The sequence below is a fragment of the Polyodon spathula genome, chromosome 12, assembly GCF_017654505.1.
Source record: "Polyodon spathula isolate WHYD16114869_AA chromosome 12, ASM1765450v1, whole genome shotgun sequence".
NCBI classification, from domain to species: domain Eukaryota; kingdom Metazoa; phylum Chordata; class Actinopteri; order Acipenseriformes; family Polyodontidae; genus Polyodon; species Polyodon spathula.
In genome coordinates this window covers 30,640,861-30,666,648 of record NC_054545.1, presented here as the reverse complement: position 1 = coordinate 30,666,648, position 25,788 = coordinate 30,640,861, and the positions used below count along the sequence as shown (strand labels likewise).

Here is a 25,788-nt window from a genome sequence, read left to right as displayed (position 1 = left end):
GCAATCTCTCTGCAGACCCATGGATCTCCTGACTCTGAAGAGGCGCGTGGCGAAGGGGCTGGTAGACACTCTGGAGGGGTTCCAGGGGGAGGTGATGCTCATGTTCCAGAATGCTGTGATGTATAATGAACCCAACAGCGAGGTGTATCGCAGGGCGGTCAGCATGCAGGGAGACATTGTGGAGCACCTGCAGGTGTGTCAGGGATTTCACAAAGCCAGCTTTTAGTTCATCATCCCTTAAAACCAGTCAAAAGAGCTGGCAGCCAACACCCAGTTATCAGTGAAGTATAAGATGAAAGGTAAGTTATTTTGATATCAGTAAGCCCTTACACTCATCCTAGCAGAGCAACTTACTACTTGACCAGGACACTGATAAAAGGATGGGAAATCTCAGGGATGACACTGTTATCTTCAACCATCATCATGTGCTGCTGCTTCCCACATTAAATCTATCAGATGTTACACACTTCTTTTTTTTTTTTTTTTTTTTTTTTTAAGCAGCAGCATTGTAACACATTGTATTGTTCTGTCAGTTTTACAAATGTTGATTTGAAGAGGTTGAGATGAGAACGCTGCTGACGCTCTAGATCTGGGTGTGTTTTTTTTCAGTGCATTGTTTTACCATCAGAGAATCTTGTGATCCTGTCCTTTTCTTCCCTTTATTGTTCTGAAAGTATGTTATAATATACACTGCGTACTAGAGTTTTTTAAGCTTTAAAAGGTTTAAAATACATATGAAAAAGCTGGGAAAATAATTAAATTCTGTATTATTCGTTTGTAGAAATAAACTAGAGTTAATGAAAAAGAAAAACGTATGTCCCTCCCTCCAGTCACAGTCCTACCTTGTGATTATTCTCCATGCAGGTAGAGACTGTTTCCCTTGAGGAGGGGTGTGCCTTGTTGGTATTCCAAGCTCTAAAATGAAGGAAATTACTGTCTGTTTTTGTTCTTGCTGTCATGTTAAGCTTTTAATTGCTGTTCTTGATATGCTTACTGTTAAATAAAAATGTTATTATATATAAGATTAAACTATCGGTCTCCTCAAAAATGTAGTGCACATTTTTTTAAAAAAAATTTTCCCCTGCAGCACAATGTAGGTGCAGTAGGGTTGCCACTTGTACCTGTTTTCCCTGTATCGTCCCAATTTTGAGGAAAGTGTCCTGGGATTTCAATATGCCATCCCGGGACACCTGGCTGTTTTTAATCTTGTGTTGCCACATCCATGTAGATAAGATTACTACATCAATAGCAGTCCCGTAAATTGAACACAACTTAATAAATCAAGATCATTTTACTGCAATATTAATTGGTGGTAGTACTAATCACAAAATCACATCCAGCACAAACTGCAATATTCACTTCATGCAGTAGAGGGCTCGCTGAAATAGAAGAGCTGTGTGAAGCTGGTGTCTTGACCTGGAAGAGGAAGCCGGGCGGTTTAATCTGTTTTAGAAGACGCTGGAAGACCCGCGTGTGCCGCAATATATTAAAAAGACAAAAATGACTAAAGCTAAAAAGGAAAAAACTACAGGTGAGGAGGAGGAGGAGAGCACCGGGACCGAGAGAACCTACCAGCAGCTGATTACAAACCTCAACCCAATTGCCCAGCCACTGGCCTCCAGGAAAGTCACAAAGAAGATTTATAAATGCATTAAGAAAGGTAAAACTTCTTAGCGGGGGAATGCATGGTGTACGTACAGCATGCTACTGCTGCTAGTACTCATCCTATTAATTAGCGTTAAATCAGGTTGAGTAGTTTTAAATAATTTAATGACATGAAATGGTAGAGTTTATCGGTAAGTTTGATTTTGCAGATCGCTGACGGTTTGTTTTATGCTACTTGCAATACACGTGCTGGCGTAAGGTACTCATTAACATCACCATTAGAAACACTTGTGGTGTAGCTACAGTGTGGAATATTTAAGAGTACTAACGATTTAGTACGATTGTTGTAACATGTAATCTGCGAACATGTGATGTCTGCAATATAAATTATGAACAAGACTGATAGTTTGGTATAATCACCGATTCGTTACTGCAGTCAACATAGAGAGGCAATGTTGCACAGGTTTTTTTTTTTTTTTTTTTTTTTTCCCATAAAGGAAGAAATGGTTACGAGGCCAATAAGAGTAGAGAAAATAAAATGTGATACCAGGTACAGCTGTTAACGCACGTTGCAGGTACTACAGCACTATGAGTGTTGTTATAATGTAAGGGACTCTTGTATTAATCAATACCTGCCCCGGGTCTTTCTCGGGGATGAAAATAAGACTCCTATGCATAGCAGTTTCAGGTTTTATTACGAGATTGATTAGCCACTCCTAGTAAAACGAAGAATGGATCAAACTGCTATGCAGTGGTAGTCCTATTTCCATAAAATTAAAAAAAAAATCAAGAACTATAGACTGTTCACTTTAAAAGCCAAGACCCAGTTTGTTCCTTGTATTTACAGCATCCAAGTTGAAGCAGATAAGACGGGGCGTGAAGGAGGTGCAGAAATTCATCAATAAGGGCGAGAAGGGGTAAGTGGAATACCGTAACTTCAATAATTGCCGGGTCTCAAATAATTTCCAGACTAACACACGAGTCGGGTCTGCTGACAAATATTGTAAATAAACTATCTATCGTATCTCTGTCATTGCCATTGAAGCTGAGGAAGAGCTTGAGCATAATGAAGTGGAAGCGACTCTCGGGATTAATAAGTAATAATAGAAAACGTAATTTAAGGTAGGCCTACATGTAATGCATTTGTTTAATGCAGTTATTAAAAGTTTTGATCATTTTAAGCGTGCTGAAAGTAGGCCAGATACAAACCTCTTGGTGTAATTTACGTGTCTTACATTACCAATGTACAATTTTTAGATTAAACATTATTATTATTATTATTATTATTATTATTATTATTATTATTATTGTTGTAAGCGTAGCCAACACGTTGTGTTATGATACACAGTTTTTTTAGTAGATTTAACTAAGTTGTGTTTAAATACAAATTCTTTCTTCAGCTTGTTCATTTTCCAATGTTTTGCATACCGTAACCTTGTTAACATGAGCATATAAAAATACTGTGTACATTTGCTTTATACTTGAGGGTGTACTGTACAATGTAATTTTGTTATAAAAACGAAATTGTTTCTTTGTTCCCACTGACACACAACATTTTAAAGTTACTGGAATGTTTAAATTGAGTCACGATGTTGCTACAAGGTTGTGTGTTAGTGGCTTTCATCTAATATTGTAAAGGCCTGTCTCCAGTAGGCGCTGGCTCTGCTGGCAAATATTGTAACTAAACGTTTAATTGAAGCTTTACGGAATTCCTATCTGGAGCAATGTGTTTATTTATATTGATTTAATTACACGCCAAAAGCATTCATTCAACAATGCCTATCAAATGTTCTACACATCCAAGGTGAGGTTTTAAAGACCTTTTAAATGCCTTTGTTTGTTTTTATTTAATGTGTTGTATGGTGGGTGCTGCACTACAGGCTTGTTAACCCGGTATTGTTTTTGTTTTCATTAGGATTGTGGTGTTGGCAGGAGATACCCTACCAATAGACGTTTACTGTCATGTACCAGTGATGTGTGAAGAGAGGAACCTCCCCTATGCATACATTCCATCCAAAGTGGTAAGGCTGACTAGAGAACTGGAATAGAGTTATAATTGCTGGTGTGCAGTTTAGTTCTTTAGTGAGCATGACGTATTCTGTTCTCTCCTCGTGTTTTCAGGACCTGGGGACGTCTGCTGGTTCCAAGAGGCCGACCTGTGTGATTATGATCAAGCCACACGAGGAGTACCAGGAGGCCTATAATGAGTGCCTGGAGGAGGTGGCTTCGCTGCCCCTACCTGTGTAAACGCAGACCTTTTTTTATTGAATACCCGGACTGTATTGCCTTTAACCTCGGGAATCCTCAATGTCCAGTAGCTCACGTGCGCCTTACTGCACTTCACTGGCCCAGTTAAAACCCCTTAACCAGTCTGCGTGAAAATGCCTTATGCGATGCAGAGCGCTTTGCATGCTTTGGGGAAGCTGTGTCGAGGATCCCAGGAGTAATAAAATACTACCACTGGAGTATTTAATTTCACTTCATGTGTCATTGAGTAATAGTTTCTTTTTCAGTATTTCTAAATTCAGAGCAAGAGCTGATGAATTTCATTGAAGTTCTGTAACTTTTTTTTTTTAAATCATTAATTTTACTGACATTGGTTTTAATGCAGAAATGTTTTGTTTATTGCAATAAACCAGGTTAATTTCCATCTACTGTGTTTGTGTTTACTCTGTTTTTATAGAACTAATATGTGTCAGTTTCTGTGTTGGCACTGGTTTGTTCTTTGCTGAACATGTGAAGCAGACTGATCAAGCCAATTTGACAGCAGGTTGAAATGCAATCTGTATTGTGTCATTCTGATGTCCTATTTGTAACTTTTGGCTGTTGTGCAGGATGTGCTATTTGCAAATTGAAAGCTAATATAGCTGTGGTCTGTACACAAACAAGTTTACGTAATTTCATATTTAAATGACTTGTGTGGTAACTCTTAACCATGTAAGGAGGGTCTTGAACTCAAAAGACTGCTTCTCCCTTCCTCTTTAGCCTCACCTTGGGAACACAGAGAAGGGCACGACTAGCAGACCTCAATACCCGTTGAGGCTCATAGGGTGTCAACATCTCTGTCAAGTAATCTGGAGCCATCCTATTTAGAGCTTTATTTGTAAACATTAAACTCAATCCTGTATTTTACTGGAAGCCAGTGCAGAGATGCCAGCACAGGAGTAATGTGGGCTGTCTCTTGTTTTAGTTAAAACAGTAGCAGCTGCATTCTGCACAAGCTGCAACTGAAACCTAGCGTGGTTAGGGAGTCTGGCAAAGGGAATTACAATAATCTAATCTAGAAGAAATAAAAGCATAGCTACATGCTTCACACACTTTTTTGCATGCATCTTGAGAACCCTTATTGATAGTATTCTATTCTGTAGGTGTGTGTGTCACACTTAACTTCACATTACAAGTACTGACTGTAAGGTCAAGGCACTGTACAACCAAATAAGCCTGATTTAAAACAATGTTCTATCACTTTTTAAATGACACTTAATGATTGGAAAGATTTTAGGGAACAGAAGAAGCAGATTGATTTCCAGCCCCCTCTGGCCATGTAATAAAGAGCTTTTCCCACTTGCTGTAAGTCGTTGTTATTATTTTATATGCAAGAGGGCTTTATGACAGTGCTGCCCGCAGGTCACACTGTAACCACACAACAAATAATATACCTTGGATAATTATTGCTGTTGTTCCAGTCTGAAACTGGAGGGGTGTAATTTGAAAGTGTTTTGCACAATTGTGTCACAGAGGAGGAAGTAAAAATGTGAACGTGTGAGCTATAACATCCAGAACAGACTGCTAAGTTCTGGAGAGCACCCGATGTCGTATTTGTGTGGACTCAGCAAGGCAGTGATTACAATGTTGTTCTACTTTCTTTTTTCTCTTTTTGGTAAGTGTTATCATATATCTTTTTTTTTGTTTGTTTTTGTTAAGGTAATACAAGTACTAAATTACCAGCTAGTCTAATAAGTAAACGTTTGTAATAGATGTAAAGATGTTTCACTCAGAGTACTTTATTACAAATGACAGTAACAGATTTCTACATGTTCATAGCTGTAGCAGGGATACATATTAGTAATGTGTGTTTGTACTGTATTTTTGTAAAGTTAAATCTACTATTTTCATATACTATATAACCATTAAGGCATTTCGCTCTCTCTCCAGTGAATCGGATTGAGTCGAGTGACTGGGGCATAAAAACTCTCTCGTCGGTTTACGCCCTGAAGGATCACACTGCTTACCTGGACTGTGAATTCTCTTTCCCAGAAGACCATTCTTTCACAGCAGCGTTGTGGTACAAAGATAGATACTATTTTTTCTGCAGATCCCAACAATATTTTTGTAGTTATTATGGAATTGTGAATGACCCCAGGGTTAGCATTTCAGAGGACATATCTACGAGGAGGAACTGCACACTCACCATCAACAATGTGAAGCTAAGCGACAATGGGGAATATTCTTTTACATTTTATACACTCCGTGATAGGTATAGACGACCAGGCCCTCGGCTTCATGTAAATGGTATTTATTTTTGGTCACTATAAAATATTCTTAAACATTGTTTTTGTTTATTTTGCTGTTATTGTAGTTTATTCTCAATGTAAATACTTTTTTTCTGATATTATTACTCATAACTTTACTTTCCAGCACGGCCTGAGAACCTCACCTTGTCAGTGCCCTCTGTCCTTCAAGCAGGCAACCAAACCACCCTCACCTGTTCTGTTCACAACGTGTATCCCAGCGAGTCAGCCTCGCTGCAATTTGAGAGTGATGGGATTGAGGGCACAACCACACAGCAGACCCAAGGGAGTGATGACGGGACGTATGTAAAGACTGTAACTTTCACATTCACTACACAATATTTTCACAACCGGAAAAACCTTTCCTGCTCTGTAGCGCATCCAAATCTCACTCACACCCTGCAAGCTAATGTCACTTTGGATATCAAATGTAAGTAATAACGTGATCTGTTCATTCTTTTCTTTATCAAGTTCCAAGAACTGCAAGTGAATTCCAGTTTTTTGTTTGTTTGTTTTTTTTTGTATCAGTTTAGGGGTGTGTTTTAGAGAGAGAGGAGGGTAAAATAACAATTAAAATAAAATAATTGCTACTCGTGCTGGAACAGCCAGCACCATATTTGTTATTATTGTTTATTTTGGCCCTCATGACTTTTGCTTTGTGTAGTTTTGTTTTTTCTAAACCCTTTATTTTGATAATAAACGCACAAGCAGGACATTTGTACCCTTGTTTGCTACTGTTGTGTGGTTTAGTTTCCTGGTCTGACGTTCATCACCCGCCATCCTATTCACATGCATGTTCATGTTGCATTTTAAAGTAATTTGATTAAGTAGAGTATATATGAAGCACTCTTCTACATACTTTTAATTTGGCATATGCAGAGAAAGAGAAAGAAAGAAAATGCAATCAATGAAGAGTTCCTAATCAGCAAAGACGGTATGATACCGTTTATCTACAGCACAGTGTTGTATGAAGTTTGAATTTTAAAAGCGCTTTGGTAAAAGAACGGTCCCTAAAGCAATGAATGGATTAAATGCTTCATTTCATGGCAGACGGCCCTCGCAATGTCAGTGTCTTGGTGTCTCCAAGTGGAACCATCAAGGAAGGAGACGGCGTGGTGCTCTGGTGTGGAGCGGACTCGAACCCAGGAGTCTCTCGCTACTCCTGGTACAAGCAGCCCGCTGGGAGCAGCTCCTGGGTGGGGGTGACCGGATCGGAGGGAGCCGAGCTCAGGATACCCTTTGCGTCTCGGGCAGACAGCGGCCACTACCGATGCATTGCAGAGAACGGAGACGGTGAAGCAAGCAGAGCCACTTCGCTTGATGTCCAATGTAAGTTAGTGGCAGAAAACAAAACTAATGGTGACCAAGTCAAACCACTGTACAGGCTTTTTATCAACAAAACCACTCTAGGCAGTGTTGTACAGGTCGAGCAGAGATACGGATTTGAGCAAATCGAGCAGACCTCACAGAACAAGAACCCCAAACAGGATTCACAAAATATCCTAGGAAGGGAATTGAAAGAAATTCCAATGACCAGTACTTTTCTTATTCAACACATATCAATTACAGAAACTACTGCCAAGTCAGTTATATTATTTAGATCAATCCAAGTGAGACTGGCATCAGCTTTCATTTAATAGAATCAATTCAATTTTGCAAGTAGTAAATGGTGGTCTTGACAGTTATTTGTATGCCTATTGTCGGTACAGACCCTCCAGACACGATGCAGGTGAGCCCTTGTGATAACCGTAGCCTGTGCTGGGTGTGTGAGGTCGAGGCGAACCCCGTTGCAAACCTCACCTGGCTTGAGGATGGTGCTGCAGGAAGGAGGCTGATGTCGGGAGGGGAACTGCTTCACAATGGCACTAGAACCAGACTCAAGATCCAGATGACACAGGAAAAGGAGGCGCTCATCTGTGCGGCAGTCAACTCTCATGGACAAAAACAGGAAGTGAAGACAATCAGCAAGAAAGGTAGCTAAATAATGTACACAGGTTTGTATTCTCCCCTCAATCTGAAGAACCAGAATTCAGTGAATCCATAGAGCACTTGACAGATAGACAGACAGACAGACCTCCCTCCACATAACCCAGACTCTAATGCTCTTAATGGATTGTGCTATGGAATGTTCAAAATTCAATTGAATTCAGGTACTTTTCAAATGCCATTTAAGAATATTGGAAAAAAAAACCAATAAAAGCTTTTTTTGTGACAATCCTTCTGTACAGTACATATAAGCAGGTGTCTCGGATTGAATGAAGTTGGTTAATGTTTTTTTTTTTCTGTATTTCAGGTGGCATGGCATTAAATACTATAATTCCAACAGTAGCTGGGACACTGGCTGCATTCATTACTGCTGTTGCAGGGTTTTGCTTTGTGCGTGGAAAAGGTAACTCTAATTTTCAACACTGCTTATGTTGTGGTAGTACATTGTCTAGGACATTATTGTCATGGATATTTTCAGCTGGTGGATGTTGCATTTCACAATATCTGATGACACAATCAAACCAAGCAGTCACGCAAACCCTGTTATTGCCATAGTTTGTCCAAGTTTACTCAACTACCTCATGGGACCCTAACCCTAAACACTGCAACCTTTTAACAGGGAGAGAGACCGGACACAGGGATTCCTCCACGAAGGCGAGTCCTGAAGTTATCTACGATGTGGTTCAGAATCTCACAGAGGATCAGGTACATCTAGCCTCAGCAGAATTTTGCCAGTTTCTAAGTTAACTATTTTAAACTGTTAACCTAATATAGTTTTACAGAGCTAATAAATCAAACCCTGAACAACTCCTTTAAAAACACTAGTAATAGTCATGATGGAGTGCCCGCCCAGCCCCCCATACATGTGAGTGAGTCTGCAGGGTGGATCTGTGAGTAAATTAGTTTGTGTGTGTGGCCATCGTGCCCTTTTGTTTTGTGTGTTAATTTTTATTTAGTTAAAATTATTTTATTTGCTGCACTTTTTGACTCTGAGTCTCCTCACTTTGGCTACCCTGCTACAGGCTGTTATACAACTTGAAACATCTTTAAATTATGCTTAGGCTAACTGGTTTGCAGTCCCTGAAACTGTGACCAAAACAGACAAATGTCATTGAAACTTTCCTGTGAAGCTACTGTGCGAATATTTTGATCTACCTGTATGTTTTGCAAGGGATGGACTGGGTTCACTCGTATTCTGTATACAGCTTCTTCAATGGTAGTTGATTTGTTTTCTGCAGGAGCCGGTAGCAAAGGTGAGCATTGAAGAGGAGGAGCTGGTTTACGCTGATCTGGACCTGGCTCCCGGAGGAGAGAGGAATTGGAAGCCTGTCCCAGAGTCTGAGCTGACTGAATACTCAGATATCAAAACTTTGGCTTGGCTCAAAGCAGAAGACATGGCAGCAAGCCAGGAGTAACATTAAGAGTGAATTGCAAACATTTTACAATTTCTGTATTTCTTGCAGAATAGATAACTTATTAAATTACTGCTTAAGGAGGGCTGTATAGTTTGCATGCTGTGCAATAAACAAAATTCCCCATTAGTTATTAATCATATAGAATGTGATTAAACATTAATACATTAATATTAATATATATATATATATATATATATCATATATATATAGATATATAAATATATATATATATATATAATTATAATTTAAATTAATTGCATTTAAGATTCATAGGAACTTCATACATCTGTGCACAATTTTTTTAATTTTTTTTTATTTTGCAATAATATGTAAAGAAAGCAGGAATTCTTGCAACTATTACAGTTTTGTGTTACGTGGGCTTGGTAGTCATCTTTCCTGTTCCAAAACAACTGATACAGAAAAGGAAGCAACAAGCTTTCACAATTGCGACATTAAAAAGTACTGAAATTCAATACTGACTTGAGTTGCCATCATGATTAATATAATGCACATCCATTCTGCTGTGTCACTCTATGAGCCAACTAAACCACTGATTGCAAGCAGTAAGAGGTTATAAGTGGTAGACAAACACTTTTTTAAATATGTTTTTCTTTTACTACTGTTATACAGTAACATGTTCCAAACATGGTGTTAGTTATGTACAAACTGTTTAACACAGTATAAACTACACAATTTAAAAAATCTGATATTGTTGTAATGAACTGGCCATTTATTTGAAATCAAATACTGGTGTATATTGTATTTGGGAAACCCATTGCTTTCCTATTATTGTTGAACTTTGTGAAGTAAATGATGATAAAAATGTACAATAGTAAAAGCATAGCAGTGTAACAAAGCATAGTTAAGCATAGCAAGTGTTTTAAAGCAAAAAGTATGGTAAAGCACATTAAAAGTGCATTATGGTAAATGCATGGTATTACAATAGCAAAACTGCAAAATCGGTGTGTACATTTACTGCAATAAACTTTTATAAGGGTCAAAGAGGCACAGGGACAAGGGGGGGTAAGATTTGCAGGTATAAAATTGCATTGACGGGTTAATACAGCAGAAGGGTGGAAATAAGGTTCATGCTGCATAGCAGTTTTACCCATTTCATGATTTATTACGAGCTTTATAAGCCACATTGAATAGATAACAAGCTCAGGTAAAACCAGGAATAGATCAAACTTCTATGCAATGGGAGTCGTATTCCCATCCCTGGAGTAATTTAAGTGAACCACATCTGGACTTAAAAATATATTGCCATCTGTTGATTTTTAAATAACTGAGGCACAGAAGATTAAACACACAACAACATATTTTGCTTATAGATGACATCTGACTGATTCTAAATAGAGCAATCTTGCCTTCCTGTTTTACTGTGATCTGCTGCACTGCTGGGGAGAGGCTGAAAAGATGGTTTCAGCAGAATCCCAGGGTAGGGTTTGGGATGTCTATGAGAAGAGCTTTGTCACGTAAAAAAAAAAAAAAAAAAAAAAAATCCATTACACTATGTAACACAATTTTTGTTCCTGGGTAGTAAGTGTTATTTCCTAATTGCTTATGCCTCAAAAGTATAGAAAATGGCTATTACTCCTCACAAACTTTGCTTTTGTGACCAGGACAGTGATATTTTAAAATATCACTATTTCCAATGGGAAAACAGGCAAATGTGTCTTTTCCTTCACATAAAGTCAGTAAAAAAAACAACACATGAATCCAAATTAACATGTATTTATACTAAAGTAATACAAAAATGACTACAAAAGATTTAGAATTGAATAGTTTTTTGCGATTTACGATTATATAGGAAGGAAATTAAAAGAGAAAACCAAAACTGTGGTATTTTCTGGTATACTACCCGCACCTTGCAAAGGACCATATGGACAGCTGGAAATAATTAATCAAAACGAATGGTTGAAGACGTGGTGCACACGGGAAGGCTTCACCTATCTTGATCATTGGACCACTTTCTACAACGAGGACTATCTGTATAGACGGGATGGACTGCATTTAAATAACAAGGGAACTAGTCTACTTGGAGAAAAGATCCTCGAGCAGGTTCGGAAGCATTTAAACTAGAAAGGAAGGGGGGAGAAATCAACAAAAAAACAGAAGGGAGACCGCATCAAAACAAAAACAACAACTCAGGTAAGACAACCATTAAATGTATTTATCTAAATGCTAGAAGTATCAGAAACAAAATTCTAGAACTTGAAGCTACTGCACTAACAGGTAACTATGATGTGATAGGTGTTACAGAAACGTGGTTATCTGAGAGTGATGGGGACGAATATAATATTTGTGGGTATACACTGTATAGGAAAGACAGGCAGGACAGACGAGGAGGAGGGGTAGCGCTATACATAAGAAACAGTCTTGAAGCCCAGGTGTTAAACCTGGACAAAGAAAATAAAACCGAATCAATATGGGTCAGAATAACAGACAAAAATTCAAAAGGCATAATAATAGGAGCATGCTATAGACCGCCAGATTCAGACGGTGAGCACAATAATCTGTTATACAATGACATTAGAAATGTGTGTAGCAAAGGAGAAGCCATACTAATGGGGGATTTCAACTTCCCCCAAATAAAATGGGAAAACCCGGTGGGTAGCGCGAAGGATGAAATAGAAATGGTGGAAATGACAAATGACTGCTTCCTAACACAATTTGTCAAGGCACCCACTAGAGGGGAGGCATGCCTTGATTTAGTCTTTTCAAATAACGAAGATAGAATAACTAAAACAGAGGTCAGAGAACCACTGGCAAACTCAGACCACAACATGGTCTCATTTGAAGTGTTTTTTAAATCCTCAAAAGTAAAGACTAAAGCTAAGGTTTACAATTTTAGAAAAGCAAACTATGAAGGCATGAAACAGAGACTAACAGAAGTAGATTGGAGTAAAATAGAGAAAACACCCACAGAAGAAGGATGGTTGTTCTTCAAAAACGTAGTACTAGAGGCGCAAAACAATTATATCCCTAAAGTAGACAAATCTAAATGTAAAACTAAATTGCCAAAATGGTTTAATAGATCAATTAAAAAAAATATTCAGCGAAAAAAGGCACTTTACAGAGCATTAAAAAAGGACCAAAAAGAAAGTACGCAGAAAGAGTACACAGAACTGCAAACGCAAGTCAAAAAGGAAGTTAGAAAGGCCAAGAGAGAAATAGAAATGAACATTGCTAAGGGAGCTAAAACCAATTCCAAAATGTTTTTCCAATATTACAACAGCAAGAGAACATTCAAAGAGGAGATTAAATGTTTAAGAGATACAAATGGCAAAATCGTAGATGAAGAAAAAAAAATAGCAAATATGTTAAATGATTACTTTTCACAAGTTTTTACAAAGGAAGATACTGACAACATGCCCCACATGTCATCCAGTTCCTATCCAGTTTTAAATAACTTTAGCATAACTGAGGCAGAAGTGTTAAAGGGACTAGGAGCTCTTAAAATAAACAAATCCCCTGGGCCGGATGAGATCCTCCCAGTAGTACTCAAAGAAATGAAAGAAGTAATTTACAAACCGCTAACCAAGATCATGCAGCAGTCTCTTGACACAGGGGTGGTACCGACAGACTGGAAAATTGCAAACGTAATACCGATCCACAAAAAGGGAAACAAAACTGAACCAGGTAACTACAGACCAGTAAGCCTGACTTCTATTATATGCAAACTTATGGAAACTATAATAAGATCCAAAATGGAAAATTACCTATATGGTAACAGGGTACTGGGAGACAGTCAACATGGTTTTAGGAAAGGGAGATCGTGTCTAACTAACTTGCTTGATTTTTTTGAGGATGCAACATCGATAATGGATAATTGCAAAGCATATGACATGGTTTATTTAGATTTCCAGAAAGCTTTTGACAAAGTCCCGCACAAAAGATTAATTCTCAAACTGAACGCAGTTGGGATTCAAGGAAACGCATGTACATGGATTAGGGAGTGGTTAACATGTAGAAAACAGAAAGTACTTATTAGAGGAAAAACCTCAGAATGGAGTGTGGTAACCAGCGGTGTACCACAGGGATCAGTATTAGGTCCTCTGCTATTCCTAATCTACATTAATGATTTAGATTCTGGTATAGTAAGCAAACTTGTTAAATTTGCAGACGACACAAAAGTAGGAGGAGTGGCAAACACTGTTGCAGCAGCAAAGGTCATTCAAAATGATCTAGACAAGATTCAGAACTGGGCAGACACATGGCAAATGACATTTAATAGAGAAAAGTGTAAGGTACTGCACGCAGGAAATAAAAATGTACATTATAAATATCATATGGGAGATATTGAAATTGGAGAAGGAATCTATGAAAAAGACCTAGGAGTTTTTGTTGACTCAGAAATGTCTTCATCTAGGCAATGTGGGGAAGCTATAAAAAAGGCTAACAAGATACTCGGATACATTGTGAAAAGTGTTGAATTTAAATCAAGGGAAGTAATGTTAAAACTGTACAATGCACTTGTAAGACCTCATCTTGAATATTGTGTGCAGTTCTGGTCACCTCGCTATAAAAAAGATATTGCTGCTCTAGAAAGAGTGCAAAGAAGAGCGACCAGAATTATTCCGGGCTTAAAAGGCATGTCATATGCAGACAGGCTAAAAGAATTGAATCTGTTCAGTCTTGAACAAAGAAGACTACGTGGCGACCTAATTCAAGCATTCAAAATTCTAAAAGGTATTGACAGTGTCGACCCAAGGGACTTTTTCAGCCTGAAAAAAGAAACAAGGACCAGGGGTCACAAATGGAGTTTAGAAAAAGGGGCATTCAGAACAGAAAATAGGAGACACTTTTTTACACAGAGAATTGTGAGGGTCTGGAATCAACTCCCCAGTAATGTTGTTGAAGCTGACACCCTGGGATCCTTCAAGAAGCTGCTTGATGAGATTTTGGGATCAATAAGCTACTAACAACCAAACGAGCAAGATGGGCCGAATGGCCTCCTCTCGTTTGTAAACTTTCTTATGTTCTTATGTTCTTATGTTCTTATAATGTAAATCGTAAATCTCGAAAAACTACTCACTGAAATATCACTGTCCTGGTCACAAAAGCAAAGTTTGTGGGGAATAATAGCCATTTTCTATACTTTTGAGGCATAAGCAATTAGGAAATAACACTTACTACCCAGGAACAAAAAAAAAAAAAAAATTTGTTACACGGTGTTATGCATGTTTTTCAATTATATAAAACAACTAGAAATAAAAGAACTGTTGGTTTTGATTAATTTGTATAAACGTGTTTGTGTTTTAAAGGTAATCCTTCAAAAACCACAGCATTCTTGTAACAGGTGCATTTATGATGATTCAAAGTAAAAAATCTTATTCAAGCAGTACTTTAATATTCTCATGGTCCAGCTGTTAATATCTATGCCTGTTCTGTTTAATAGTGTGTGGCACACAATCACAGTTCAGTCCAATATTTTTCCACAAATTCAGATCTGTAAAATGTTTAACACATACATAACATGGAACTTTTAAAGACGATTCTTGAGAGTTTAGAATATTATGCTGCAGGCAGATACAATGTTCTCCAGGTGTATTTGTTTTATTGTCCATGCTGAGAAACACATTTGGATTACACTGGGAAAAGACTAGCACAGGGAATTAAACAGTGACTATTACAAATGGGGAAAAAACAGGAAATCACCCATTGCAATTGCTTTAGCTACAAACAAAATCACCTTGGCTATCTCGTGGCCCACATCTTTAAATCTGTTAGCAGCTTTTCCTATAGCACATATATGAAAGCCAGGTTAGCCTAGCCTCACTGCAAAAAAAAAAAAGTTGCTGACTAAACTGAATATTTTCCATAAAAGGTTTTCCAAAAATGCAATCCAAGCTTAAGGATAACAAAGGCATAGTTGACATCTATCCATTGCAAAGCATATATTGGGAATGCTCTATTTGGTACGACATCAAAAAAGTATTGAATTAATGCATTTCCCATTTATTGAAGTTGAGATATAATATAAATAATCAAAATGTAATAAAGAAATGGAACCATATGAAAATGACAAATATTTCTTGCAGCAGGAAACTAGTAAACATCTTAAAAAAATATTCTCAACATGCAACATTGCAATGACAGACCAGTGGTGGATACAGCTCTTTACATCGCATAGCTATTGATTGTGTATTGACCTGTAACTGAACATCAATAAATGGGATTTGCAGATCAATAAAATGCTGATGCATGTATTGCACAAAACGTATTACTGATATATTTGCTACTGAAGAGATATATTTCTGAAGTCAGATATAGTGATGAAGTGTTAGCATGAGGTTTTGGGATATAGCTGCCACTTTTAGAATAACCATTACTTACTCAGTAAATGAAAATCAGTTGGTAAAAAGCAGAAGCAGTATTCAAAAGCATGAAAAGATTAGGAGTCATTTATCAAGTCAGTTTTCATATTGTCGTGAGTTAATATGCCATGCAAGAGGTCTGTGCTTGAGGCTATGTGGTATAAAAATAACTGTATAAATATGTTAGCAGAAAATATGTAAACTGATCTGGCTCTTAATGAGTCTCTCAGTGCCCTGTGACACTTACTTCTCTTAGTGTCTCTCTCTCTCTCTCTCTCTCTCTCTCTCTCTCTCTCTCTCTCTCTCTCTCTCTCTCTCTCTCTCTCTCTCTCTCTCTCTCTCTCTCTCTCTCTCTCTCTCTATCTATATATATATATATATATATATATAGCTCTGGAAAAAATTAAGAGACCACTGCAAATTTTTCTTAAATCAGCATCTCTACATGTATGGCAGCCATTCCATTCCAGTGTCTGTTGAATTCCAACACAGGCACACCTCATTCTACTGAATTAGATACTGATTAGGGGATCACCTGAACCAAATCTTATTTAACGAGGAAAAGTATAAAAACCACTCCTGTGGTCATCACTGTCCTCTTGCAATAGGACCAGCTGGATGGCAAAACAGTGCTAGTAGTAGCTCAAAAGTAATTGGAATCAAAAAATAACTATTGACCATGCCCAAAGAGTTGAAAAGGAAAGTTTTGAGTGAGGAAAAGAAGGGTTCAATTCTGGCTTTACTGGCAGAGGGATACAGTGAGCGTCTGGTTGCTTTCATCCCTAAAATTTCAAAAACGGCGGTTCATAAGAACAAGGTCAAGCAGCACACATTGGGGACAACAAAACTACAGACCGGCAGAGGGTGAAAAGGACTCTCCACTGACCGGGATGACCGCCAACTCATTCGAATGTCACTCAGCAACCGCAGGATGACATCAAGTGACCTACAAAAAGAATGGCAAACGGCAGCTGGGGTGAAGTGCACGGCGAGGACGGTTCGAAACAGGCTCCTAGGGGCAGGGCTGAAGTCGTGCAAAGGTAGAAAAAAGCCCTTCATCAATGAGAAGCAAAGAAGAGCCAGGCTGAGGTTTGCAAAAGACCATAAGGATTGGACCGTAGAGGACTGGAGTAAGGTCATCTTCTCTGATGAGTCCAATTTTCAGCTTTGCCCAACACCTGGTCATCTAATGGTTAGACGGAGACCTGGAGAGGCCTACAAGCCACAATGTCTCTGGTGGAGGATCGGTGATGATCTGGGGATGCTTCAGCAAGGCTGGAATCGGGCAGATTTGTCTTTGTGAAGGACGCAGAATCAAGCCAAGTACAAGGTTGTCCTGGAAGAAAACTTGCTTCCTTCTGCTCTGACAATGTTCCCCAACTCTGAGGATTGGTTTTTCCAGCAGGACAATGCTCCATGCCACACAGCCAGGTCAATCAAGGTGTGGATGGAGGACCACAAGATCAAGACCCTGTCATGGACAGCCCAATCTCCAGACCTGAACCCCATTGAAAACCTCTGGAATGTGATCAAGAGGAAGAAGGATGATCACAAGCCATCAAACAAAGCCAAGCTGCTTGAATTTTTGTGCCAGGAGTGGCATAAAGTTACCCAACATCAATGTGAAAGACTGGTGGAGAGCATGCCAAGACGCATTAAAGCTGTGATTGAAAATCAGGGTTATTCCACCAAATATTGATTTCTGAACTCTTCCTAAATTAAAACATTAGTATTGTGTTGTTTAAAAATGAATATGAACTTATTTTCTTTGCATTATTCGAGGCCTGACAACACTACATCTTTTTTGTTATTTTGACCAGTTGTCATTTTCTGCAAATAAATGCTCTAAATGACAATATTTGTATTTGGAATTTGGGAGAAATGTTGTCAGTAGTTTATAGAATAAAACAAAAATGTTCATTTTACCCAAATACATACCTATAAATAGTAAAACCAGAGAAACTGATAATTTTGCAGTGGTCTCTTAATTTTTTCCAGAGCTGTATATATATATATATATATATATATATATATATATATATATATATATATATATATATATATATATATATATATATATTATGAAATTGTTGTTAGTTTATTTTATTTTAACATGTTTATAAAGCATGTTTATTTTGGCACGTTACTTTGTAGATTTGCATAGATTTCATTGACACGTTGATGCTCTCCTGTTCTCAGCCCCTATAGGTGCTAATTGAATAATTTGAAGAAGTTGAGCACTTGGTATAAAAGTTCCTGATTTCCTCCATTTGAGAGATGTTTTTGGTCCAGTATGACAGGTATCAAAGCATATTGGATCCTTACGTTGCTGATCACAGAAAGATGCCAGCTCATGGAGACCCTATCAGTGTCTACAATACAGTATTTACTACATTAATAAATTAATGTGTCAAATTCACGAGGCAAATTTGTAATACATAAAACAATGTTAAAAACAGTGAAGTACAACTTTCCCCTGCAGACAGCGACATCTGCTTTCTTGAAGTGATGAAATTTTCAGTGCCACAGATACTGTATGAAGACAAAGCAGCTCAGATTTCTTGTTCTGTGTCTGGAGTTTATCCAAATACCTCAGCCTCTATTCAGCTCTGCGATGAGGATATTCATGGAGTCAGAACCAGCCAATTGGTAGCAGATGGTAACGGCACATTCACCCAGACTGTGACTCTAATATTGACGTCACACTCCCACCTCAACCACAAGATCTGCCTCTGCTCTGTGTATCTCCTGCAGCTCTCTGAAACCCTATAGGAACGTGCCACTCATGGTGTCCAATGAGAGTGTGTTGTTTCCTTGTTCCAGGGTAGATATTTTGGATATATTCTAGATTTTTCTGTGGGGGTTTTTTTGTACAACAGACAAAGCATTTCTCATGGACATCCCAAACCCTACCCTGGGATTCTGCTAAAACCATCTTGACAGCATCTCCCCAGCAGTGTAGATCACAGTAAAACAGGAAGGCAAGATTGCACTATTTAGAATCAGTCAGATGTCATCTATAACCAAAATACATTGCTTCTTAGGACTCCAATCCACCTGTAACCAGATACAGCTGGTTTAAACTAGCTCAGAATGGTTCTCAGTACACTCCAGTGCTGACAGACTCACAGGAGCTTCAGCTGACAGTGGGCACTCTCAGGGCCGGGTCCACAATTAAAGAGGACTTGAGGGAACCAAGAACATTTTACTGGTTTTACACAGTAAGTGGGAAGAAATATTGGGCCAACAGGCTGGGCGGATAGAGTAAAAAGGTTGTGCTTCATTTTAGTGTATTACCTGTTAATAACAACTAGCTTGATAACACATCATTATCTGTTCACAGTCTGTTAATGTATAATAAGTTGTTTATAAACTAATAGCTAGGGTTAGCTAAAACTGTTCAGTAAACATCAACTCCAACTGGAATATAGTGGGTTGTTACTCTTAAAGATACATCTGTCTTGCGTGAGCTGTAAGGAAGGAGGTGCACATTTCTTTGGGGCTGCATGACAAGCGATTGCCTGGTAGAGATAACCAAGCCATAACAATGGTGACTTCTCTCCCCCTACTCTAACTGGATACTCTGTCTTAAATTAATTAACCAATCCCACCAATCTTAGTGTCACTCGCTGATTACTCCTTCTAGTTACAATACCAGAATAGTGCGTTAGTGGAGAAAAAATAGACACGCTGTTAACTCGCCAAAATACAAATTCCAATTACGATATCATTGAAACCTGTTACATTTGAAACATTGTATTAGTTTATAAAGTGGTTATTATATAACGTATTATCTAACTATTAACACAAACTAATCAGCATTTGAAGCACAGCAGCTGCTTATAGGAATGGAGCTGTGAACTCTGTTGAGACAGAAGTTGTTTACTCTCAACTGGATCTGAAACCACGAAGACACAGGAGCCATCCACCAGGCAATCAGAGCGAAAAGAGTGAATATGCAGATGTAAAAGTGAAGGGGGCGTGGAACAACAGCGAATACGAAACAAGAAAAAAATCGCGTGCTTGCACAATAAGAAAGTTGTACTTTAGAAACATTTCTGTAGTATATGTTGAAGTGGAACTAGCCAGAAATCACAGTCTTAAATCCATTCTTGGTTACCATGCAGTTCCTGCTGCACTTTTGTAAAATGGACCCCATAAACTAATTCCCTGTATTAATAACTTGTGTCCTGTGTTTATTTCCTAGTTTTTGTTCGCTACTAATATACTCCAGGTTTACACGGTACAACTAACATCCATAACTTCTAAACGACCAAGTAGTGAAACTGCCAGAAACTCAAGTAGACAAGCGTTTCAGCTATGCCTTCTCAGCGTACTAAAGACTGTGATGGTGTTACTTATGATATAACCTAAATTAACAAAATAAATAAGTGGTAATAATGATTAATACACAAATGTATTTATTTTGTTTTATTATTATTATTATTATTATTTATTATTATTATTATTATTATTATTATTATTATTATTATTATTATTATTATTAACAAAATCTAAATTAAATCATGTTTTAATGTTAGTGCACACATAACGCATGCAAATAATGGTTACTTTATTTATCCCTACTTAGTTGACATTAAATAACTACATCTAAATTGAATAAAAATAAAACTTTTTGAAAATATGTGTTTTTGGACATCTTCATCGTCTTCCTCGTCGGTCGGGAGTCCGGGGTCTCTCAGATGAGCTTGAAGGAGGCGTATGAGTATGCTTTTTTATTAAAACTATACCACTTTAATTTTTGTTTGCATCGATACAAAACTTAATAATTATGTAAATGCTATATTATAACACTCTATTTGGACATATAGTGTGTGTTTGTTATGACAATTCAAACAAAACATCGCTGTTCTGTGATCATCTAAATCCATCTCTGCAGTAGGATCACAATAATCCTGGTATTTTGGGTCAAAGTAATCCTGATCTCCACTTTAAATTCTGAAAAACCCAATTGAAACATTTCAGCGTGATTAAAAGTGCGTTCGGATTACCAAAACGAAATCTGGATCACAGTAATCCCGGTCGCATTTCGATGTTTTGAAAAATCCAATTTCATAATCCAGATCAAACGCGGAAATCCGATTACCAAAATTTTGAAAAACCTGCCCCGGCAGTACCGCATTGGATGGGCAATGAGGGATGCCATTGTAAACAACTACTTCTAGAAGGATCCCGCATTGTTACTCCAAAATGTTTATTTTGGATAAAAATAATTCTGATTACCTTTTTAAATTCTGAAATACCCAATTATAACATGTAATCGCGATTAAATGCTGAAATCGGATTACCAATATCTGTGTGGTACACACCTCGGAAAGTATAGTCTTTTTTCCGAAAAAGTGGTTTGGATACTAAAGGCGCACAGACTCATTTGCAACGTTTAAACATATAGGGGCCATGCATGCATTTTTTTTTTTAAATAAACTACTACCAATTTCTTCAAGTATGTACTGCACTTTTATTATAAACATGTATATTGTTGACTGTATGAGTTTCTGCATTAACGTAACTCCTTCACTTCAGAATTGTACCACTAGATGGCAGTGTTACTTTAATTTTAGAATCAACACCGTTGTCTGTAAACTCCTAGCACGACCAGCAGAGGGAGGCCAAGATTTGCTTTGCGCACAGTGGTAGTTAAAACCAATACAGAACTACAGCTTTCTCTCATATGGCTCCTCACAAACTATGATGAGCTACCCAGAATAGCATTATACATGTTTATGTGTTTAGGATTATCATGGAGAGGGTGTCTCAATGCGTTTAACTCTTAAACTACTGTATTTAGAGACAGCTTTTTCCTGTATGCTGTTTTTGGGTGGGGCCTCTGGATTGAACAGGTGTGTCTGTGAGTGATCCAGTGGTTGATAGACAAGCCCTCCAGCTCCTCTTCACACGAAGCGCTCCAGTGCTCCCCTGGTTTACGTTGCGCCTCAGGCCTTGCTTTATGCAAACGACACGCTGAATCAGGACCTGCACTGTTTTGTGTACTCAGCTCTACCCTTAGCACAACCCTGTCAAGATGATAGATCGTTCAGAGTTGTTTCACCTGGGATCTGTGTGGTTAACATAACTAACCACGTGGATAAATAGACCCATTCAATACAGATATACCTCCTCGAATGATATTGACAGTTCCACAGCTATACTGATTCAAGTCAAGGTACTCTGGTAAATATTGAAAGCCACCATGTTTGAAAATGTAATTAAAAATAAGTGTGTAGTTATTTTTCAAATTCAAAGCAATAAAACATCCACAGCAGTTTTCTATTGAAGACACAACCAAATCATCCTCAATCTTCATTTAAGCACACCTCTAAGCACACCTTGAAAGTTTAAGCATATATAATCCTAATATATCCCACTCCATATGATAAATAGAAGTGCACTATGCTTTCTATAGAAACCTGCAGGCAGTCAGCTTGCAGGCTCTGTGACAACGACAAGTGCATTTTCACAGTTAATTCTACATGTCTTGCACGGTTTAAAAACAGGTTAAATCTCACCAGACATGTAGAGATGTAACAGGGAGATAAGCTGATCCAGGTAAGTTATGTAATAAAAGACACCCTTGAACAGTAAAACATAACGCAATGGCTGTAAATCCATTTCAAGGTCTATGCTGTTTGATTAGCAATCCATTATGAATCTGTGGTCTGCTATGAAAACAGTGTCAATAAAACCGTGACTTACTTGAACATGTTTTGATTGTTGATAATCTGTCCTTCATTGACAATGCTATTTGTATTGTCTATTGTCTACCTCGTTTCTGTAATTTCACTGATTTCAAGGTGGCCTGCATTGATAAGACAGGTGATTGCTTGTCACCGAATTGTTTTTCTAACTCAGACCTGAGTATCGACAGGGCAAGGTCACCCAATGCACAAACAGGGACCAGATACAAACTACAAGCTCTTCTGCTCTGCTTTACCCTTTGTCCACTTGATCAGACCAGAGCCTACAGACTTCATGTATTGCAGGCTTGTGCACTACCTCATTTACACTGCAGGGGTCAGTCTTGTACTGACACCCCCTGTTTATCGTACACTACCTACCTCCCCACCACCACCACTGCCATTCACACTGCTTGAAGTGTTACATCAGCACAAGCTGACATACAAAATCATCTTGTTAGCAGCTTTTTCTATAGCGCGTATGTGAAAGCCAGGTTAGCCTAGCCAAGTTTTACTTTTAAAAAAGAGTTGTTGACAGGCCTAAAAAGCGTATTTTCCATAAAGGTTTTCCAAAAATGCAATCCAGTCTAAGGATAACAGAGGCATAGTTAACACTTATAGCATATATTGGGAGTGCTCTGTTTGGTATGGTATTGAATTAATGCATTTCCCATTTATTGAAGCTGAGTTATAATATAAATAAGCGAAATGTAATAAAGAAATGGAACCACATGAAAATGACATGAAGTCAGTTTTATGCCAAACGTGAAATATCTGTTTCAGCAGGAAACTAGCAGTCTAAGTTTTAATAAACATTCTCAACATGCATATGGACTATATGAGCACAACATTGCAGTGACAGACCAGTGGTGGATACAGCTCTTTACATCGCGTAGCTATTGATTGTGTATTGACCTGTAACTGAACATCAATAAATGGGATTTGCAGATCAATAAAATGCTGATGCATGTATTGCACAAAAAGTATTACTGATATATTTGCTACTGAAGAGATATATTTCTGAAGTCAGATATGGTGATGAAGTGTTAGCATGAGGTTTTGGGATATAGCTGCCACTTTTAGAACAACCATTACTTACTCAGTAAATGAAAATCAGTTGGTAAAAAGCAGAAGCAGTATTCAAAAGCATGAAAAGATTAGGAGTCATTTATCAAGTCAGTTTTCATATTGTCGTGAGTTAATATGCCATGCAAGAGGTCTGTGCTTGAGGCTATGCGGTATAAAAAAACTGTATAAATATGTTAGCAGAAAATATGTAAACTGATCTGGCTCTTAATGAGTCTCTCAACGCCCTTTGACACTTCTCTTAGTGTCTGTCTGTCTGTCTCTCTCTCTCTCTCTCTCTCTCTCTCTCTCTCTCTCTCTCTCTCTCTCTCTCTCTCTCTCTCTCTCTCTCTCTCGCTCACACATGACAAACTCATGTGTAGTTTTATGTAAGCATTACCTCTGATGGAGGCTTAGGACATCACAAAGTACAAATATAACCAAGATAAAAACAGTAAAAACTAAATCAAGTAGTCAAGCTTTTCAGCCAGTGCCTTCTTCAGTGCAGACACAAGCCCCAGATGTTCGCCAATGTCACTTTGTTGCAGTCTTACTTTAGAATTCTGATTGAACGTTTTGAAGGTAGGTATGCTAAATCACTACCAGGCTAACAATCCTGTCTCCCAGTCCCTCAGCTCTGACCGCTAAGCTTCACTGCCTCCCAGTGTTGAGGTCGTCAGAGTCCCTTTGTGTTTATCAAACTGTACTCAGCCCGAATCTGGCTGTGGAGCTCTTGGGCTGTTTATGTTCACAACACAGCGCTGTTTATTGTGAGGACAGAGCTCCATGCAGTCTGGCTGTGCCTGGAGATGACTGGTGAGCTGGCCTCGGCACACAGAGCTTTACTGGGGACAGGAGTGTCTCTTTGTGAAGCCCCGGCTCCTCAAAGCACAGATACATGATCATATTGAAACCTTTCCTTTACTGCACTTGCTATTGCAGACCTGTGTGCTTCACTCAAACTGCTCCTGCAAACAAACGCTCAATTTCCTTCAGAAGATCAGCAGCTGCTTTTTATACTGAGTATGAGGGATTAACTCTTGTAAGAAATCCCCACATATTGTATAGCAGCAGCAACTCAAGGTTTGAATCTTGACATTTTCTATTGATCGATTAATCACGCGACCTACAATCAACGAATCGATTAATCACACCTGTTTGTATTGAAAGACAATAACAGGAAATCACTTTTAGTGACGTGATCTGAACTTTTCTCTTGAACTGTACTGCCTGTTTGCCACTTCTAAAAGAAAAAAAAAATAAAAAATGCAGATCCGTTTTTGGCATACTGTCAGTTTTAATGTTTAACAAATGTAACTTATCGAGTGCTATTTCATTTAGGTTCTCTGAAGATAAATGCCATTTACTGAGTGTTATTTTGTTTTAGTTAACTGAAGAAAAGTATGAAAGAAACACATTGAATAAAAAATAAATATAGCCTTACTTGTGACTAAGATAATACGATAGACTTGTAATACTGCCATCAAAGGAAAGCACCGATGAGTAAATATTGCAAGTTGCAGTCTTTTATTCTTCATTCAATGATATTTAGAAGTACCCTAAGATTGATTTCCCGCGCATCATTTTTTGATACCGCACTCAGGCAGACAAGATTAATCAATCCATTTTTTAATCGATCAAAGCCCACAGATGTGATTAAGTGATTATTTATTAAAAAGATTAAAACTCCTAGCAGCAACTATAGCTGTGATCTTAATTTTTGAAATGCTCATCTCCTGTGTGTGATAAAAGTGCTTTGCTGTATTTTTCATTTGTATGAGCACACAATGGATAGCAGTAACACTCAACCAAGAAGGGTGGTTCCATAGTGATTGCATTGCTAATACAAAACCTGGAAATACAGTGTACAGTAATTACACAACATTAAGAATGTTGTTGCATTGTACCGTTACACCCACATGTGTAACTGAAATGTGTTATTACACTATGCTTGCAGTGTAGTTAAAGGTGTTTAATGTAAAGTGTTACTAAGGCAAGAAATTAATTTTCCTGATACTCAAGAGCTGTAGTACTGTGCCTATGTTTCAGCATACAGCATATTTCAAAAGGATTTTACTTTCTGTCTGCTGTACAAAAAAGCTCCCTTTGTATTCCAGCAGTGACCTTCCCTGTGTTTACATGGCAGCTTGTTTGTGAGCACACAGAAGAGTGGGCCCAAACACAGAGAGCC

General features: G+C 38.1%; 2 protein-coding genes across 2 annotated transcripts; both read left to right on the top strand.

Moving 5' to 3' along the window:
* The first annotated feature begins 1,418 nt into the window (after positions 1 to 1,418).
* Positions 1,419 to 4,255, top strand: LOC121323890 (H/ACA ribonucleoprotein complex subunit 2-like protein). The gene is made up of 4 exons (XM_041265211.1): positions 1,419 to 1,660; positions 2,453 to 2,522; positions 3,521 to 3,626; positions 3,727 to 4,255. Exons 1-4 carry the CDS (start codon positions 1,501 to 1,503, stop codon positions 3,850 to 3,852), a joined length of 462 nt encoding a protein of 153 aa, XP_041121145.1. The 5' UTR covers positions 1,419 to 1,500; the 3' UTR covers positions 3,853 to 4,255.
* A 1,110-nt stretch (positions 4,256 to 5,365) lies between these two features.
* LOC121323760 (sialic acid-binding Ig-like lectin 10) lies at positions 5,366 to 9,661 on the top strand. Its single transcript, XM_041264962.1, has 8 exons — positions 5,366 to 5,485; positions 5,761 to 6,117; positions 6,244 to 6,546; positions 7,167 to 7,445; positions 7,826 to 8,089; positions 8,410 to 8,505; positions 8,722 to 8,807; positions 9,341 to 9,661. Exons 1-8 carry the CDS (start codon positions 5,416 to 5,418, stop codon positions 9,515 to 9,517), a joined length of 1,632 nt encoding a protein of 543 aa, XP_041120896.1. The 5' UTR covers positions 5,366 to 5,415; the 3' UTR covers positions 9,518 to 9,661.
* Positions 9,662 to 25,788: the final 16,127 nt, after the last annotated feature.